General features: G+C 30.2%; 1 protein-coding gene across 2 annotated transcripts; it reads right to left on the bottom strand.

Annotated features, from left to right (window-relative positions):
• Positions 1–13,476: 13,476 nt before the first annotated feature.
• LOC105678942 (ran-binding protein 3) lies at positions 13,477–22,043 on the bottom strand. 2 transcript variants are annotated; one of them, XM_012378672.2, is made up of 5 exons: positions 21,908–22,043; positions 21,542–21,679; positions 21,155–21,235; positions 19,798–20,492; positions 13,477–19,057 (listed from the first exon to the last, which is right to left on the bottom strand). In XM_012378672.2, exons 1-5 carry the CDS (start codon positions 21,921–21,923, stop codon positions 18,746–18,748), a joined length of 1,242 nt encoding a protein of 413 aa, XP_012234095.1. In that variant the 5' UTR covers positions 21,924–22,043; the 3' UTR covers positions 13,477–18,745. The 2 variants fall into 2 exon arrangements, with proteins under 2 accessions (XP_012234095.1, XP_012234104.1); XM_012378681.2 differs by having other exon boundaries at positions 21,584–21,679.
• Positions 22,044–22,052: the final 9 nt, after the last annotated feature.

Below are 22,052 nucleotides of genomic sequence, written 5' to 3'. Positions count from 1 at the left end.
TCTCTATTAATTAATTTTGCAGGTCTTTACTGTATCATCCGCCATTGGAAAACTAATCACACACAATCGGCATTAAAAGTTTTTCAAAATACAGACTTCAAGCTTTATTTTCGCTTTTAAGTACCTTGACACGATAATTACTAGGTGCGCAACTAAGTTTCCGGGTTTCACACATGAATGGCGCTAACGATACATGTAGTCGATATACATGTCTAAAGTTGTGTTTTTTTATTAACTTGGACATCTGTCAACAATAACCAGTCATAATACCAACACATATTGCAACGCAAAAATATTTTTTCTAACAATAAAGATGTCGAGTTTTGTGCCAAATAAACAGCATTTGCGGGAAGCTTTGCTTTTCTGCTTCAACTTGAAAGAAAATGCAGCTGAAGCACGCCGTTTGCTTGAGAAAGCCTACGGCGAACATGCACAATCGAAAACTACTTGTGAAGATTGGTTTAAACGCTTTAGAAATGGCGATTTCGACACTGAGGACAAGGAGCGCTCCGGAAGACCAAAAACATTTGAGGACGCCGATCTGCAAGCGTTATTGGATGAAAATGATACGCAAACACAAGACAACAACAACTGATAAATTTGAACCATGCATTGCTCGAAAAACGGCCAGAATGGGACACGAGACACGAACGAGTGATATTGCAGCACGACAACGTTCCGTGCCATCGCACTTCCATCGTCCAGGACACCATCAAAACGCTGAAATGGGATCTGCTACCGCACCCGCTGTATTCACCAGACCTGGCCCCTTCCAATTATCACTTGTTCCGGTCGATGGCACATGGCTTAGCTGGGCTACACTTGGCCAATTTCGAAGAAGTGCAAAACTGATTGGATAAATGGTTTCGATGCAAAGACGCGTCGTTTTATCGTCGCGGTATTCATGTATTGCCAGAGAGATGGCAAAAATGTGTAGCTAGCGAGGGACGATACTTTGAATAAACCGTTTTTTTGTATTTCTCTTGAAATTTTCCATTTTGCATTGATAAAAAAAAACCCGGAAACTTAATTGCGCACCTAGTATTAACTGTGTTATAAGAATTTAAAGTTTCATAATTTTTTCTTATTTTTCTATTGTACCACTTTTTCTTTGACTGTATGTGTACACGTATATACAGGATGTGCGGTAATTGCTGAATCACCTCTCGAGTGCAGGTAGAGCGGATTAAACCGAGAAAGGTTCTTTACCGGACATCCTATACATACAGGATGTCCCAAAAATTTTGACAAAGCACTCGTAGCAGGTAGACCGAACTAAACTGAGTCGAAAAGTGCTGTACCATTTTGCCGTTTTGCGATTTTCGCAATAATTAACCAGTTGAGTAGTAATGTATCATATATGTACAAAAAAAAAGTGCCAAACGTGGTAATGTATCATATATGTACATTTCTAAATAACTTCACTAATTTTCAACAGATTTGCATAAAACTTGATATCCTAAAGTTTTTTGGACTGCTGAATTCGAATCTGTTGTCAAAATTGCAAAATTTAAAATGGCGGATCCAATATGGCGACTGTCAATTGTTAAAACGACTAAAATATTAGAGTTAGGTAAAATATGTATAAGACCTTATTTGTAGAGCTTTTTATGAGCTTCATTTTTTGTTTGACAACTTTTTCCGTATAATGAATACTTTCTGAAATAATTAACAAAAACAGTTTTATTTTTGAACCTTTGAGGGGAACTGGGGGACGGAGGGGGCAAAAATCCATTTGGGAATATTATTTACTAGATAAAATAAGTATTTAGGCTGAATATAAGCCAAATTGGAGGTGATAGCTTTTCGAAAGTTCACCCCCCTTGTTTTGACCCATCTCCACTTTTAACTTGAAAATTGTAGTAAACATTGTCAAAAATCATTGTTTTTGTCTTGAAATGCCCTTTCAAATGATCCCCACTCAATCCATAGTGCCATTTAACATTTTCCACTCCTATTTTGCCCCCCCCCCCCCCTCACCCACCAGGGCGTAGAGAAGGAATCCACACCCATTCCGAAAAGTTACTTTTTCGAAAACTTTGAACTCATGTTTCACCATTTTTCAATATTTTAACTTTTGGCTCTTATCACTTTTGGCACAAATCTTTTGGAAAAGTCTACCACTCAACTGGTTAATGAGAAATTAATTAAAGAAGATCGGCCAATTTCCGCAAGTCTAAGCGCGCGGCGAGAAGAGACAGTGCATTGTTACGTGGTCGCTAGAACGCAAGGATCTAGCGTTACGCACCGCTCGTATGTTGCCGTTGTCAATTGTAGAGAGCGCTCCTCCCAACGCTTCATCGCGCGTCTGGTAACCAAATAACAGTGGACTGTACCGCTACGGGTCTCTTCTCGCTGCGCACTTAAACTCGCGCAAATTGGCCGATATTTTTAAATTAATTTCTCATTAATTATTACAAAAATCGAAAAATGATAGAGGACTTTTCTACTCGGTTTAACCCGCTCTACCTGCATCCGAGAGGTGATTCAGCAATTATCGGACACCCTGTATATAAAACATTAATTTTGGTAAAACTTTCGTTCAGGGAAGGCTCCTCCAATGATCTTGATTTTGACATTTGTTGTCGAGGTCAGTGTCCTTAGTAACAATCAAAAGGTTTCAGCCGTTACTCGTTGTTTATTAAACAGTTATTAAAGTTTTTAAAAAAAGTTACTGAAATGCTGTTGGTTACTGTAAAAAAATTTAATGAGTAGAACGCAATTTTCTGACACCATGTACATTTAATAGAGCGTACTTTTAGCAGATTTATTTATTTATGTGTAGTAAATCGAATGCGTGGGTGGAGCCCCTCCCCCGTCCATGTGTTTACTTTTTACTTATTTTTATTGAGAAATTCGTGCAAACGCATGTTGAAAATTTACAAAATCTTCAAATAATCCAACTGTCTGATACAAAACTATATGACAACGCTGACTATTTTACCCCAAGGTTTATAATTATACGATTCCACGTGGATTTACAACTTTTTGCGCGAAGCGAGGTCCAGCTCACATCACCCGGTGCTTCAGACGTGAAACGAGGTTTATAATTATACTGTTCCACATGAGTTTGCAACTTTTCGCGCGAAGCGAGGTCCACATGTACGATAGTATGTGATACGAAAAGGAAAAAAAAACTAGTTTTCTTTTTTTTTAATACTTTATTCACCAAAATTTTAAACTATATTGGATGGATCTAATAAGTACACACGGTCACAGAAATGCCTTAACACATGAACTTGCACGAGTGTGAATTTTACAAGCCAATTCAAATGTGCCTTGACACTCGTTGACAAATTCATGTGTTAAGGTATTCCTGTGACCGTGTGCACATAGAATTTATTATCTCATAGAAGGCATCGATGCGTTCAAAATTATATTATTATATTAATTAAACCCACACAGCATGCATATCCGGGGGACATTCAGAAGACATCCCAAAGATATCGTATCTCTCAAAGATATCTTTGAGATGTCTTCTGGACGTTTTTTGGATATGCATGCTGTGTGGGAATTATATTATATTTTTTTAAATAAAAATTCAGCAAGATAATTTGTGAAATGTTAATCGCGTGGGCCGTAGCGAGGAATATTTGCTCTTATGTCCTTCCATAATCTTTCTATATTTTGTGTATGGACTCGTGTTTCTAGAGCGACAAAATTAGTTGCATGGCTCACTGTTCGATGTATGTATCTGTTTTCATTACGTGAAGCATCATACGCCATTTGTCTGTTTGAACCAGGAGCAACATTTTTCTGAATGATCGGCAATAGTATTTCGGCACTTCGACTTGGTACAGGCAAAATAAAAACGTTTTTCGTATTTCTCTCAATACCACCGAAAACCCATTAGCCTCGTATTATGCGTCCAGTATTGTATTTTACCTATTTTTACCTCATCTAGTTCGACGATTTTATTCATTCTACCAATTGGCTCTTGTTTCGTTAAAAGCCACTGTTGAAGCAACTAGAGTTGATTTAGCAAAGAAACACGCAATATTACGAGTAAACATAAATTAATAAAGTAAAGAGTACATTATTTACCTCTCGACAAAAATTCGTCCAATCGACTACAGCGTTATTATTCAATTGCAATTCAATTTTGTAGAATTTATATCGTGGTGGCTGTAGCATTAGAAAGTACGCAACAAAAAACGACAAATTTTCACTAGATCCAGTGTGCTAGATCTATACGTTCGTTCAAATATCTGTGAAATGCATGAGTTTAAAATTGCACGTTACTTTTCGTAGCTTTCGACCTTTAATAACTTTATAATAGCTTTTCGTACAATGAAATAAATGATTTTCGGAACTGTTTACTAGTATTAACAAATTTTGACATCTTGAACACGTTACTTCACTACGAACGACTTTCTTTTCACACAAAAAGTTCCACAAAGAATGAAAATTGTGTGTCATATTGAGAAATTCGCAAACGCATGTTGAAAGTTCACAAAATCTTCAAATAATCCAATCATCTGATACAGAACTATATGACGCACTGACTATTGGATCGATAAGGTATTTGATCGAAAAAACCAAAACAAAACAGTAAACTGTATTATATGCTAGATATTTGTGTATAACACACATCATATATGTTTACTTCTCAAATGTATGTACAAGGAAAACGATGTCGAAAAATGATGATCTATTCAGTAAGTTTTTTTGTTAATAACTTGTTAATAAACAACGAACAACGGCTAAAACCTTTTGATTGTTCAGGACTCATCAACATATGTCAAGATCAAGATCATTGGAGGAGCCTCCTCTACACGGGAGTTTTACCTTAATTTTAATTATTTGTAAAATTTTGAATTAATACAACTTGTAATTTTTTTTTAAAGATTCCTAACATCATCCTATGATTTTGTTCACATAAGCTAGACTGCATCTTTACAAATCATGAAAAAATTGAAAACAAATTGTGCACACAACGGTTTCTCATCGTAATAACAATATATTATAATTTTATTTCATATATTTGTAGTATTAATCAGTGGATAAATAAATATACACTTAATTTTAATTATTATTCACGCTGATAAAAGAATTAATAGATCAACATAAAAATTATACCATTATTTTCCTCTTAAAAAAATTATATTTTACTTTTTTTAAGTAATATTAAAATCATGTTTAATTACTGAAAAATTTAAGCCTTTTAATCAAACTTGTTTAAATAAAATTCAAATCGATCTTGCTGGGGATTCATTAAACAGACTTTTTCCAATAAAGCATTACAGATATTATCGCACAATATTTCATATAAACAATGATATAAATATATATCAATATCAATATAAATATATATTGATAAGAATATTTTGGTATACATAAGTATACATACAAAAAATACATAAACAATAACAACAAAATACATATAATATCAATAAGCTGTCTAGCAATTAAATTTTGTGCTTATATCTTGTCTAAATTTACATTAAAAATCTAAGACGCGAAACATGCAAGGCAAAAAGAGTATGAGCATGCTGAAATGTAAGAATGTGATTGTGTTACAATATTCTCGCATATATGTTAATGCTATTCAAGTAAAAACACTGCTCGCGCGTGTCATGTGTCGAATTAACCGTCCGCGTCAATCAATTGATATGCAAATAGAACAACTTAAACCAGTCAAGATGCATTAAAGATTTTTTTCAATTGTGTAATTTATACGCTGTTAAGGAGATGCTTTCAATAGTACATCATATGCTTACCGTCGCATCTTAAACCTTGTCGAAACAATCCATACAGCATCGATCCACAATGATCACAAAAAGTTGGCGACATGAAAGTATGAGTGCGAAATCTGTGGGGCACATCTATCTTGAAACGTTCTCTTAAGTACTGTAATGAAACAAATATATAATTCAAAAAATTAAATGGCAAAAAATTAAATAAATAATAAAATAAGTAGCTAATAAACAGAAATACAATAAGTAAATAATAGGCAATCAAATAAATAAATAAAGAAGATAATATAAAATTTATAAATTGCAAAATTATCGCTGCAATACTGCATTGTCTATTATATCACTAAAGTGTACTTTTATGACATGTAAATATAAATATAATATAATAAGTATAATAATAATAAAATTAATATAAGTAATATAAGTATAATAATATATATTATAAATCAAAATAATTTTCATATAGAAACTTATTCATCTACATTGAGACGCGTAAATTTAAACTGTACACCGATCTCAGATTGAGATACATATAGTGTACAAAAATTAATTACATTAATTAATTACATTGATACAAATTACATTGATTACAAATTAATTAATTACATTGATCTCACATTCAGAGAATCAGAATGTACGAATAGGAAATTATTGGAAAGAAGGAAAGAAGGAAGAATGAGAGAAAAAATATCAGGATGCGAGCCGGGGGATGGCTAAGCCGGGATTTGAACCCGAGTCTTTCGCTTATCGGACGACTATTCTTTCCACTAAACTACTCAGACTCCACACTTCTAATATTTAACTCCCGTTGGTTTAGGAAATAAACAATTCAGTAGAAGATAGACGCGTCTTTATGCCGGCCTGATTTAAATACAAGAAAAAGGTTTGTATGATAGCTATCAAATATAATATTATATAATACTGGAGCACATCGAGCCGTCACGGATGTTAGTGTGAAAATTTTATTATTTTTTATATAGAAACTTATTCGTCTACATTGAGACGTTAAATTGTACACTGATCTCAGATTGAGATACATAGAGTGTATGAAAATTTTTCTCTCGTTCTTTCTTCTTTCCATCAATAATTTCCTATTCACATTCTGATTCTCAGAATATGAATTCAATGTACTTAATTTTCGTACACTCTATGTATCTCAATCTGTGATTGGTGTATAATTTAACATCTCAATGTAGACGAATAAGTTTTTATATAAAAAATAATAAAATTTTCGCAGCAATATTTGCGACGGCTCGATGTGCTCCAGTATTATATTATATTTGATAGTATCATACGAGCTTTTCGAAATAATTTATCTTAATACAAATATTAGAATTGTTTTATAAATTTTATTCTTTTATTATAGATATCAATACTTACTATTGTATTTTCCGATTCTCTCCCGCTTTCGGGACATTTGGTTAACAATTTGTCGTGGCATTTTTTATGTACCGCAGTTTGACACGCTGTAATAAAAAGAATCCCGTTATAAGTTTTGTTGTATATAAATTAATAAACTTTGCGAAATAAGAAATAAAAGCTTTACCTTGGCATTGATATCCCTGTTTTCCAAAACCCCTATAATGGAAAATAAACGATTAAGAAAATTTCTTTGTCAGTAATCAGTACAAAATATATATTCTTAGTAGCACAAAGTATTGACTTAATTGATTATATTGGTTAAATATATTGATTATATTGGTTATACTAAAAGTGTATTAACCAGTTGAGTGGTAATGTATCATATATGTACAAAAAAAAATGCCAAACGTGATATTGTATCATATATGTACATTTTTAAGTAACTCCAATAATTTTCAACAGATTTGTATAAAACTTGATATCCTAAGGGTTTTTGGGCTGCTGAATTCGAATCTGATGTCAAAATTGCAAAATTCAAAATGGCGGATCCAATATGGCGACTGTTAATTGTTAAAACGACTAAAATATTGGAGTTAGGTAAAATATGTATAAGACCTTATTTATAGAGCTTTTTATGAGCTTCATTTTTTGTTTGACAACTTTTCCGTACAATAAATACTTTCTGAAATAATTAACAAAAACAGTTTTACTTTTGAACCTTTGAGGGCTGGGGGCGGAGGGGGCATTTGCGCCAAAAATTCATTTTGGAATATTATTTACTAGATAAAATAAGTATTTAGGCTGAATATAAGCCAAATCGGAGGTGATAGCTTTTCTACCCCCCTTTTTTTATTTATCTCCACTTTTGACTGGAAGATCGTAGTAAACATTTTCAAAAATCATTGTGCCCGTCTTGAAATGTAAATATTTTCAAAAATCATTGTTCTCGCCCTTTCAAATGAGTTTCCACTCGATCTATAGTGCCATTTAACATTTTCTACCCCTATTCTGCCCTCTCCCGCCACGCCCTGAGGGGCGAGGGGGGGTCACACCCATTTCAAAAAGTTGCTTTTTCGAAAACTTTGAACCCATGTTTCACCGTTTTTCGATATTTTAACTTTTGACTTTTACCACTTTTGGCACAAATCTTTCGGAAAAGTCTACCACTGAACTGGTTAAACAACATTTTCTCAATATAAATAAAATGTGTCACATATAACCAGGGCTGGACAAAATACATCATTAAGTATTTGAAATACAAATACAAAATACTGTCAATCTTAATCAGGGCTGAGTCAAATACATCATTAAGTATTTGAAATACAAAATATAAAATACTATCAATCTTCTATCAAATACAAAATATAAAATACTATCAATCATCTATCAAAATACTAAGATTAAGTATTTTGTATTTTGTATTCCAAATACTTTTTGCCTAGCCCTGCATATAACTTTAATGAGTCTTTCCTCTTAAAATACTGCAAACGGATAATATTAACTTGCATAGGTATTTGAAAAAAAAGAATAATTTTTCGTAGTTTTTATATGTTGAATCCGAATACAATTTCAAAAAACGTGTACCACATCAAAATTTGGAAAAAATTAAAGAAAAAGATACCAAAAATAGCTATTTTTGCGAAATTTACAATACTATTAAAAAAAATTTTTTTTGCAGTTTTGTTTGTTATCTTAAAATATTATGTTCTTTTAAATAAATTTTATTTTGTTTCTTTACTACTGTTTAAAACTGATTTATTATTGGTTTTAAAAAAAAACAATTTTTCAATAAATATATCTTTGTATGGGCAGATCTTTTGTTTTATTATGTTGTGTTTGTGTTTTGTTGTATTTGTGTTTTTTGTGTAAGATTTATCGTATTTATTGTAAGTTCCCAGACAGCACAACATATCCAAAAGATGTCCAGAGGATATCCCAAAGACGTTTTTGGGACGACAGGACATCCTCTGGATATCCTTTGGATGTATTTTGGACATGTGTGCTGTCTGGGTTAACTCTAACAAGTAATCTAGCCGCATGATTGACATTAATTCTAGTCAATATGATTACTCACAGTATATCATAGAGATTGTTTACATCACAATTCTCTTTTCTTCGTATTTTTACATTTTCTTTTCTTTTATTTATTTTAAATATTGTAGTTAATACTTTAAAATAACGCAATATTTATTTAAAAAAAAGGTTTATTTTTTTCGGAATAATATCGTAAATATGGCAAAATTTGTTATTTGGACATATTTTTCTTTGATTTTATTAAATGTAAAATAGTTTTTTTGTAAAGCTGTATTTGGATATAAAAACATATAAAAAAATTACTTTTTTCCAGACAACAAAAAAATGTTTAATTTTATGAATTCAGTACTCATCCAATACAGTTGTGCTATTAAAAATTTTAAATAATAGAAAAGTGAGAATTCAAAAACCGTGAAAAAGATATTGATTCAAGAACCAAAAAAGAAAAAAGAAAGAAATAAAATGTTACCACAAAAAATCTTTGCAGAAAGCGCAAAATGTTGGTTGCCGGAAGAATTTGGCCACAAGTTTGTGACCTCGCACAACATGCACTTTATTATGTTTAACGGCTCCTCTTCTTCTCGTGATGGCACGTCCGACATTGTTCTCTCGCAACAGAGGGGACGTCGATGACGTTGATTCCGTTGTAGGATCTCTTCGGGGAACTCTGGTTCTGTAGATATAAGTTTTACTCTGTGTCGAGGTTGTAGGCGGCAATTCCGTAGGATTCACAAGTGTTGGCACTCTCGTCCTAAAATCATTTGATCCCCAGGACATTTCTCATGTACGCATACTTTGCGTCTTAAGAAAGTTGACGAAAAGTCAAATATATCACAAGATTATACCAACATAACCGGTGTAAATAAATTATCTACTTAAAGTATCTAATGCACTAAGAAATTTTACGCAATAAACGGATAAATAAATAAACAAATTAAATATTTTAGATTTCTTAAAATATTTAAAATATTTTACATTTAAAAAATTTTTCCAATTTGCATATGTACTTTTTGTTTTTTGTTTTGTTATCATGACGCACATGCCTTAACATAGATTTTTACGTACCGAATAGCTCACCTGTACGTGTATCCTTCCGCGCCGATACTGCGCGCAGCAGAATTTCGATGATCTACAGAAGATTTTCTTCCTGAAGAACCAGATCCGCCACCACCGGCATTCCTTCTCTTCGCGTGTGAGCCACCAGTGAACATCATTTTCCACAACTTTATTGACAGCCAGATTTAACTTCACTTTATTATTAGTATTCCTTTCATCAACTATCATAACGATACAGTACTATCGTTGCACCATTTCTATTTCTAATTTTATAATTTATAGTTTCAATTCATAATTTATAATTTTATTTTATAATTAATATATCTGCGCGAATATAATTCGATCATAAGTATATGTGTGTTGTGAATTTTAATGTTTTCGAATCAATGGGTCGAATGGGGCAGTGAAATTAACGGATATCGATTAATTGCTGATGACGAATGGCAACACGAACCAATGCGAAATTTACGTAAAACTTATGTCATTATATATATCCAATAGTTTTGCGGTTTATCGACGTGCCGTTGTATTCCGGAAATAACCGTTCGTCGTGCGATTGCGAATCCGCACCTACATACGTTGTGTCATCAATTACGCATGAAATATGCGTTGCGAGAAATACGCTTTGGATTATCAGTTGGTTTCATTTTCTACCATCTTTTACGTCCCATACCAGTCATACGCGCAATGTTATATTTAAAAATGGAATAAGAGCAAAGCCAACACAAAAACCCACGTTTGACATTTCTCGAAAATCCTAAAATTTTTTTTAATGTCGAATTGATGTGCATTTTTCAAAGATTAATCTATCAGTATATAGAATTGTGCCATATATTTCATCAATTGTTTATATTTTATTTATTTAATATTTATAAAACCTATGTAAACTATTATAAAAATTAATAATTAAGATATCTAATTTGGATCTTAATTTGGATGTTTAATTAAAAAGTTGCAATAAATAATAATCTCTTGCGTCAACATTTTTATTATGATATGTTGCAAGATGACAAATTAACAAAAATGTAAACATGCCTTTAATTAATATTTTCTATTATATATAACTTAACAATGTTATATTAAAGCATATATGCACAACAATTAGTGGAACTTTAAAACTTGTGAATTTTACTGATTTTCAAGAAACCTACCTCAGTTTTGGGGGATCGTAGAACAATTTTTTTAGGTGCATTTTAAAAGATAAAGCCTCTATCTTAAGATAAGTAGGGTGACATTGTCCGCCTCATCAAAATGGTTTTTTTTATTTTGTGAGAACCAAAATCAGATTGTACAAAAAACCTGAACACTTCACGACTTTGTCACTTTCCACTGAAAAAAAACAAGGATAGAGCGAAATATATTATAACATAGACTTACTTTCCCTTTCATATGGTGCCAGAAATATTGCTCTATCATATCTAGAAGCTGAGCTATCAGGCTTCAAAGTTATCCTTGCATTTTGCAAAATTTGGGTAAATACCAACAGCATTTGCGTTACCCAATGTACACGATGGAAAGCTCCATCGGCTTTTGCACATTATGTGTGTATTTAGAGTATGCAATATGTGAAAAAATTGTTTAAGTGCTTTTTGTTCTTTAAATGTGTATGAATCAATAACATTGAATGTTAAATATTTGAATGTGAGTAATTATAAATTAATAGCGCGCACGCATACACAGACACATCAATCACATTCAGACATCCAACACTCAATATAATTCACACACGTCGAATAACAAAAATCATTCAAACACACAATTTCACACAAATCACACACTCCAAACACACATATATACACGCATCACATTTCACACTGCACTCACATATACCTTATATACGATGTGCAAAATCCGACCGAGCAACTTCCTTATTGTTTACATCGGATAACGCTAACTGCCGGCGATATTTACTAAAATCTTGCAAAATGCAATAATATTTCTGCCACTATTTGAAAGAAGTTTCCGATTTCAAAACTTATGTGATAATATTTTTCGCCCCACCCTTATTTTTCCCATGGAAAGCCACAAAATCGTAAAATGTCCAGGCTTTTTGCAAGACCTGATTTTGGTTCTCACAAGAAAGTTTCATGGAGTGGACAATGTCACTCTACTCACCTTAAAGTCGAAGCTTCAGTTTTTAAAACGCATCTAGAAAATTTGTTCTACGAAGCTAAGATACAACCTCTTGAAAATCGGTAAAATTTGCAAGTTTTAAAGCGTTCCTTTAATTGTTGTGCATACTGTATTATTATTCTTATATTATATTATTATTATATATTACTATAACAGAGCATTTTTTTATTGTTCTACACAAAAGTGTAATATGTATTTTTATAAAATTAATGCAATAGTACAAACGTTTGACGTATTAAATGTAATTGTGTAATATGCTATACAAGCTATCGAAATTTTTGAAATATTAAAAATGCTGCCTCTAAAATAAAAAACATACTTTTATCTTGCATATTTATGGTAAAAATTTAAACAAATTTACTTAATAAAATTTTAATAAAAATGCAAAATTGTATTCCATAAATTATACGTTATAAATGCATTTTATGTACGTTATAAACGACATGCTAGATATAATTTGCGTTATTAATGCGTAGATATAGACTTATAAATTATTGAACGTCCAACCCTGTTGATGTATATCGGTCCACGGCGTCCATAGAGTTATGATTACATCTGCAATCCCAAGTTTTTTTCTTCGCGAAAGACAAACGTAGTATTTACTACAACTTCACGTATTTGAACAAGTTTTGGCCAACGCACAGTAGAGAAAATATTAGGAATACGAATAAATATTAAATATTAGGAATAGGAAATTAGAATTATTTTATTTCAAAACAAGAAAATAGAATGATTAACACATGAATTAAGAATTAAGAATTAGGAATAATTTATTTATTCCACCTCCTTATTTGAAGTAAAATAATTTCAAATTGCTCTTCCTAATATTTAACATTTATTCTTATTTCTAATATTTTTTTCTATTGCGTTGAACATTTTTTTTAGAAAATAAAATACATATTTTTAATTATATTAATATCTTTAATATCACCAAGACGAATGCAAAAAACAGTATTTTATCAAGTTTAGCTTATTATGATAAAAAAAGGTGAATATGTCACTCAGTAATTTTTATACGCCCACCATCGATAATCATAATGTTAAATAAAAATTGGCAAACACATGCAAAAATAGTCAAAATAATGACAAACAATTCTCAAACAATAATCACTCTTCAGGATGAGTGTCCCCCCTATTCTCTCTCTCCTCTTTCTTTCTCTCCCCTCTTTCTTCCTCTCTCTATCTTCCTCTTTCTTCCTTTTTCCTTTTTTACTCTCTCTCTTTCTTTCTTTGTCTTTCACGTTACTTTAACTACTAAATGGGCCAAAAACATTTCACACAATGCGTTAAATAAAGTCCTTGTGCGCATAACTATAGATCGAATAATGTTGTGACTCATTTTCTGATTTCAAACAACTTATCACTTGCCGCTCGAAAATGCGGTTTTTTCTTTTTTTTCTTTCTCTTTTGTTCTTTTTTTCTTCTTTTGCGCTTTTGAAGGGACGATAATCGTGTCGTTGGCGTCGTTGTGATTGGCGGCTTGTAATTCGGCTTGCCGCAACGAAGACGGTGCGGTACCGAAAAACGCACAATATCAAGCTAAGCAGAATATGTTGTCGCGAAAGACTGACAATGATCTAACGATTCGACAGGCATGCGGCACAGCTGGTCCCGGTCTTACATTAGAATTCCCGTAATTTTCTTAGTGATACGTAGCGTCATTATCGTCCGTCACTGGTTGTTCGTAATATCGCATCATCGCGCATCCGTCAAATCGAGTTCGACGAACATCGGACGGATACCGAGATAAACGTAGAAACTGGATTTTGACGCCTAGACCGTCGCGGGTTTGCAGGAAACTTCGAGTCTATAAATATCCGTCTGTTGAATGCTGCCCGCCATTCGTGCGGCACAGTACGATCATCACGCCAACTGTGTTAAATATCGCGAAGCTCTCTCTCCGTAATAGCTATACTCAAATACATATTTTCCAGGCTGGAAGGTGAAATCGATATGCGGAAATGACAATAATATACCTTCCGATAGTGGTGTTTCGTAAACTGTGCACAAGCAGTACTCAATATGTTATGATATGATCTGTTATCGAAAGAAATGAAAAATATGTATAATTTAATTGTATATATTAAATTACACTTTTTAAATTATAATTACAGATTTTCTCATTATATTTCTTCTATTTTTTTTTTATTTTTTTTTAAAAAGCAAACTCCAATGTTTTTAAATATATGTACTTTATTTATTTTATTTTCTTACTAAATATCTTTACATTTTTTATAATATATTTAAAAATAATTTATACAAAAATTATTCGTTATATTAAAAAAAATCTATTTAATAAAATTTTTAAAAATTCTTTAATAATATCTTATCCATTTTTCAATATCTTTTTAACAACTATACAATTGAATTGGATGCATATTATATTTATTAATCTCTTTATTCACAATATTATTAAAATTTGCTCAATTAAAAACAAATTCATACCTTTTTGAAAAGTTCAATAATTTTTCTAAAAAATTAAATTTATAAATAAAAATATAATTATTAAAATAAAAAGCTTTATTATTAAAGTTTTCTGCATTAATGCCTCTTACTGAAGAGACTCCTTAGATGAGTATTATTATTAGAAATATTATTATGTATCCATTCGTCAACATTAGAAAATTTTTTCTTTTTATATATAGTTTTTTCTATTTTAAATGCAACACGAATATCGTATAAGTATCGTTCCGAGCACTTCACGTTTCCATTATACGATTCAAACAAAGAGATCAAGAATCATCTGAATTTGTTTTCTTGTTACAATTTTAAAAAAATAAAAAATTCTACTTTATGTAAAATAACATATTATCAATGTATTATTTATAAGTAGAATGTAAAAAGTAAAATAATACACATGTTATATCTTTATGTAAAAGCAATTATATTAATTATTTCGAGAAAAAAGCAATCAAAAAATATCTTAAAAATAAATAGTCGACAATAAACTTGAATAATTTATGATTTCATATTTCTGTTAAACTTGATTTATTGTCCACATTAATATATGAACTACATATCTTCATATGTAATATAATTATGTAAAGACGGTATGCAAAAAAAGTTTTCCACATACGAACATTTCTATTTTCGTGTAACCAATGAGTGATACATTTTTTATATTTCATATATACAGACTAAATATTATCAATTTATTAATAACATATAATAATATTATAACTCTAACTGTTAACAAATAAAAACACTTCGTTACAAAAATTAATTTCTATAAACAAACCATTAAACTTACGTAAAGATTGTATAGGTATAGAGTGTCCTGTAAGGCCCTACGCACAATAGAGAAAATATTAAGGATATATTAAATATTAAATAAGAATAAATATTAAATATTAGAAAGAGCAATTTGGAATTATTTTACTTCAAACAAGGAAACGGAATGGATTAATTATTTCTAATTCTTATTTCCTAATTCATGATACATTCATCCATTTCATTTTCTTGTTTTGAAATGAAATAATATCAATTTCTTACTTCTAATATTTAATATTTATATTTATTTCTAATATTTTCTCTATTGTGCGTAAGATCTTATTCGTGAATCAAGATGTTATAGCATTAAATATTACAGCAGATTCTCAAAAAATGAAATAAAAAAGTTCTTTATGATTGTTCCATCCAAGCAACAGTTTTTGAAATATAAGGGTTTAAAATTGATCAATCAAACTCTGTTAAGTGGTCACTTATTCGTGAATCAACAATATTATTATACGCGCGCTCAGGGACCAAGATTGTTTAATTAGAGTCTGATTGACCAGTTTTAAATCCTATTTCAAAAACTATTGCTTAAATAGAAAAATTGTAAAGAACTTTATTTTATTTTTTGAGAATTTTTATGCTATAATCTTGATTCGCGAATTACGAAACACTCTGTATATTCAAGATTTCTTGAGACGATAAATTTAAATCTGGTCAAAATATTGAAATTACGAATCGTGAACTTAATAAAGCAACAAGAAATTCGAACAATAGATTTCATATAAAATTTTTTTAGGAAATTTTATGAATTTTTAATTTAAAAATCAAGGTGTAAGCGCTTTGTGATTTAAGAATAACTAATAAAAAACTACAGTACCTAATACTTTGGTAATTCACATTAGTACCCAAGATAAAATGTAATTAAATTCAAAAATAATTGTTAAATATGTGTAAATTAATATTTCAAAATATTAATTTATTCTTTTTGTGTTTTATGAAAATAATGTTCTCCCAAATTTTCAATTCTTAATGTCAGATTCGAATTTAAAAACTGTAAAAATTCATAGAAATCATGTTTTATTAAAATGGAATAGTTTACGCCTTTTATATTGACAATAAGTATGTTATATATTGAATTCAAAAATTTTGATAAGAAATTCGAATTCAGCAATTCTACATACCATGTTTTGTCAGGGCCTTATAGATAAAAAATACTTCTTTTAAAATGACATATATATATATATATATATATATATATATATATATATATATACACATCATTAGTATACGACATATATGCGCGCGCGCGCGCGCGTGTGTGTGTGTGTGTGTGTATGTGTGCGTGCGTGCGTGTGTGTGCGTGCGCGCGCATGCGTGCATATACATACACACATAACATTAATGAGTAAATTTTCAAACAACATATATAACACTCTTGAAAAATTAGTAAATAAATGTAAGAAAACGTCAAAATATTTTATCGCTATTCAAAATGTACATACAATTTTTATTCCCCTCGATCCATTTACGCAAGGAGCACAGAAAATGAGCTTTATAATATGGACAAACAAAATCAGAAATTAGATTTAAAAATAGCTTATTCTCTTGTAACACTGAGGATTAAAAAAAGTATAAATAGAAATTTTCTTTCGCTATTAAATCGAAGATTTTATTTGCATCTAAAATAAAACAACGTATTCTTAATTGTAATAATAATATATCATCACCATTATTATTATTATTATCATTATAATTATTTATTATTATTATTAATTATTATTAATTATTATTATTATTATTATTATTATTATTATTATTATTATTATTATTATTATTATTATTATTATTATCATTATTATTATTATTTATATCATTGTAATATTATATAATGCCGTCGTATTGTACATTTCCACGAATCTTTTGCTAAATACAAGTTAAAGTACAAGTAACGGCAATAATACATGCTACATAAATAGTAACACGTTTCTCTCCAGCCATCTTTATGCATTTCTTAATAATAAAATATAAACGCAAACTATTTGTTCAAATTTATGATTGATTAATGCAATACATCACCTTTGAAAAAGAAAAATGTTTACTGCAAAAACTCGCATGATTCACAATGTAAACATAAACTTACTAAAATATATAAAAAATTATTTCGAAAAGTAAATTGCTATTTGTTTTGCAATTTTGTTACATATAATTGATATTATATGTAATAGTGACTAATGTATCATTGAAATTACGTTATACTGTTCAAAAAAAGTTAATGGAAAAAAAGAAGTAAGAACCAAAGCGCGGATTCAGGGCGCAAAAAAATGTATTATCAATTAATACGAAGTAGTGATACCGATATAGAATTACCAAAACATTTTGTATGTTATTTACGCATTTTATCATCATACCGTTTACAATCCTATCAGACTGATGATGGTCTAAAATTGGGTCCAAACGTTTTGGTAATTTTATATTGATTAATAATATTTTGCACTCCGACGTCCACACTTTGGTTTTTATAGCCTTTTTCTGTTCAAAATTTCCATCTACTTTTTATAACAAATATATCTTTACTTACAGGGTGACTAATTAAACGTAAGAAAAAATTAATCTATTTTCCAGGCACTTTCAATCAATTTTCGAATTTAAAATAAATTTGTTCGTTGTACAAACTTAATACTTCCTATTCATAAAGAATAACTTAAAATCCAATTTTTAAATATTAAGTTTGGAAACATACTGGAAAAAGAGGGAAGACTTTGATATTATGATCAACCTCTTAAATCATAATATAAAAGCAAAATCATATAGGATTCAATAATTTATACAAAATTTCTTGATAAAATTTTCTAAGAATTTCTGATTTCTCGGGCAGAAAAGAATTCTAAGATTTCTAGGTAGACACCCTGATTGAAGAAATATTAAATTTCAAATGAAAAATTATCAATTGGAAATGATTGTAAAAAAGATTTTGTGTTCGCGAGAAAGAGATTAAAAATATCAATTTACAAGAGAATCAACTTGCACACGCATCGTGACTTAATCTTCCTTGTTTTCTTCCCACTAAACTGGTGTCAAATCGCCGAGAACTGCAGCTTCGGAAGGAAGCACAAAACATAGCCATTCTATTGTGTGCATCATAGATAGAGCCTTGTATTTTTAAAGGACCAGCTCTTCTTACATGATCTCTATGTTGCATAAATAAAGCTAACGAAAGCACTCGCTTCGCAAGAATTACAGATTGGTCGTCAGTGGTCTGTAGCTAATTTTTTAGGGTGGCGTTCCTGTGCACGTTTAAGTCGTTGCAACAGAAGATTGTGCAATTGATCGACTTCTTTAGGTGCCGCTTGGACAATAAAAATTCGAATATCTCCGTGAACATCCATTGCAGTTAGCCTTAATGATTTAAGTCCAGCCCGTTCCGCGGTCATACCAGGCCACACTTTCGTATTCAGAATTAATCTTTGTGTTCCAGCAGTGCGACCAACTAAACGGGATTCATCGTCCCGATCGTTAAGTCTCAGTGTACCTCTCCCTCTTTCCTGCCAACTACTACTGGTCTGCAATACAGTAATAAACGATATGATGATTACGATAATTTAATTCATATAACATTTATAACTATTCATATTAATCGTTTAACTGTTAAGTAAAAACATTGTATTATTAAAAGTAATTGTTATAAAAAAACATATAAAGATATTTGACGAATTTCTTGATGCTGAAGAGATGCTGAATTTAATATCTGCAGCCAAAATTTTGAAATTTTAAAACGTATATTCAATTAGAAATTTGAATAATAGATTTTATATCAAACTTTTTCAAAGGAGGGGAGTTTTAAAAATCTTTGATTTGCAAAATAAAATGTAAACTTTGTAATTAAAATTTTATAAATAAAAATAAAGTTAAGATAAAATATGATTATATTTAAAGAATTGTACCTAACTCAAATGTATAATCTAAAATTTAAAAATATTTGTTTTTTCCAAAAATATATTTTTCAATTTTAAAATGTGGATGTCAAATTCGAATTAAAAAGCCAAAAAAATCTTAAAAATTACAAGTTTGGTAAAAATAAAATTTTTCAAGTTTATATTTATTATATTAAGTCTGTCATATATTAAGTTCAAAAATTACAAGTAGAGATTTGAATTCAGTAATTCCAAAAACTTGCAGATATTGTGCTTTACAAAAATCCTATAGGTGGAACATACTTTTTGAAATGATGCATTTATGTGTCATTAATACTTAAAAAATTAAGTTATCCACAATTCAAAACTCTATATAACCTTATACATACCTTATCAAATGCAAATAGTTTGCAATTAATTTGAAGAATGTTTGTTTCTCCTTCTTCACCAGTTAATAATGTTACTTGATTATATTTTCTCTTGTTTGCACGATTAGCCTCCTCCAATACTTGTGCCGCCTGAGTTAATGTTAAACTTGGTCTCACTGTGGTACGACAATTTGTAGCTGCATTTGAAAATAAAAGTTCAGAAGATCCATTCTCATTACTTTCTTCGTTTTTCACCTCTTCTTTCTCAGAATTATCTGAACTTTCTGTATCATTTGAAACAGTGACACGTTCCTTTAAATTCTGACCAAACACAAAGCTAGGAGTAGAAGCACTAGGTGCTACAGTACTATTTACATTATTTTCGTTCTCTTTTGTACTTGCACCCAGAGGTAAGAATTTTGGTTTTGTGTCTTCTGTAGGCTTTTCTTCACTTTTAGAATCTTTACTCGTTTCAGTTTTATTGTTTTTTGTTAAAGACTCATCCTCTTCTATAGAATTATTGGTAACTTTTGTAAATGGATTGTGAAACTTTGCAGGTTGCAAAACAGACTTGTCAGTAACACTTGTTGAATTATTGGTGACAGCGCTTAATTGCGACGGCCTTAATATAGATGACTTTGATTTATTAGGTACAGAACTTGAGAATTCATTAACGCCAAATAAATTCCCAAATTTTGAAGCAGCTAACACAGAACCTATAAATATATGTATATTAAATCATATTATATGGTACATTCTGCCAAGATATAGTCAAGACAGTATGATATAATATTGATATGAATCCTTTTCTGTAATGACATAAGCTGCTACAAGTCAATGACAGTGCAGTCAAAGTTAATATATGATTTGTTTTTTATAGCTGAAAATACTGGCTGCACTAGTTCAGCTATAAAGAACAGACCTATAAAGTCAAAATATTTGTGTCAGAATCATAGTCGTCAATTAAAAAAATTTTAAACATTTTTACGCTAGAAGCATTAAGTATTGAAATACCATTTTTGTTTTAATCTTCTTTTTACTTAAAGTTTAATAGATCAATGAGTTATTAACAACATAATAGAATTTATCACTATATGAAAACAAAAGTTTACTTTTTTATTAAATTATAATTATAATAGATAGATAATCCATTTTAATATTTACAGACATTATATATTACAGTTACTTAAGATAAAAGTGATAAATATAAAGATTATTGTTAAGCATAAAAAAATCTACATTGGAGTGAATTAGTATGTGTCAAAGATCAATGACGTTTCATTAGTCATGTACTATGTTCAACTATGTGACACAGTGTCTCTCTGTTTTCTTACTAGAAAACATCAATAGTGTTTTCTTATCAAATAATACAACTTACAATGTTTTTTATTAGGAGGCTTACTAGCTATAGATTCAGATTTCTGATCATTTGGTTCCACTGCAAGACTTTCTGATTCATCTGTAAAATTTAAAATTTATTACATTACTAAGTGATTAAATATATTATTGCATTAACCTTTAAAAGATCACAATTTTTTAGTCATAAAGGTTTTGCTCTAGAAAGTAATATATTGGATTGTTCAAGTTGTCTAATTTTCTTCAATAAAAGTAAAGTTGAAAAAATCAATATATAATGCACAATTTACTATAAAACAAAACACTGAATTTTAAAATATTATAACGCCTTGCAGCTCTAAAAATTAATCAAGTGCTCCAATTATAATATTTCTTCAAGCAAGATAAAACATCAATATCTTAAGGTAACTATTAGTATGTGTATTCCAGTCAGCTAGCATGGCTGAATTACTGTTCATTGAATCTCCCTCAGTATTGTCTTTTGGTGGCTCCTCAGGTGGATCGACTTTCAGAACAAGTGGTGGATGATCGGTTTTCTCTGTACTCTCTAAATACAACACAAATATAAACAATTAAAATCATTATCATAAACAATTAGTTGATCAATCTTCAAACGGTTATAAATAAAAAATTTGCGAAAAAACAAAGTGTTATATTAATGATATACGATACATTGCACAATTTTACACGACACAAAGCATCTCTAATATTTATTCGATATTATTTCACAACACTTTTGTACACATATAATCAAATCTGAATAAACATAACGCACCTTTACAATCCGCCATTTTTCTGTCGAAATGAATACAGACCACTGAACTATAGTTATATTGGAATGTGTACTGCCATACTACGTTGGTAAATAGCGAGCTTGAGATAGATAGATAGATTTGCGGGGCTCGGTGTCTCGCTCATAC

Source organism: Linepithema humile, chromosome 3, assembly GCF_040581485.1.
Source record: "Linepithema humile isolate Giens D197 chromosome 3, Lhum_UNIL_v1.0, whole genome shotgun sequence".
NCBI lineage: Eukaryota > Metazoa > Arthropoda > Insecta > Hymenoptera > Formicidae > Linepithema > Linepithema humile.
The sequence above is the reverse complement of the archived record's forward strand: the minus strand, read 5'-3'. Positions and strand labels throughout refer to the sequence as shown.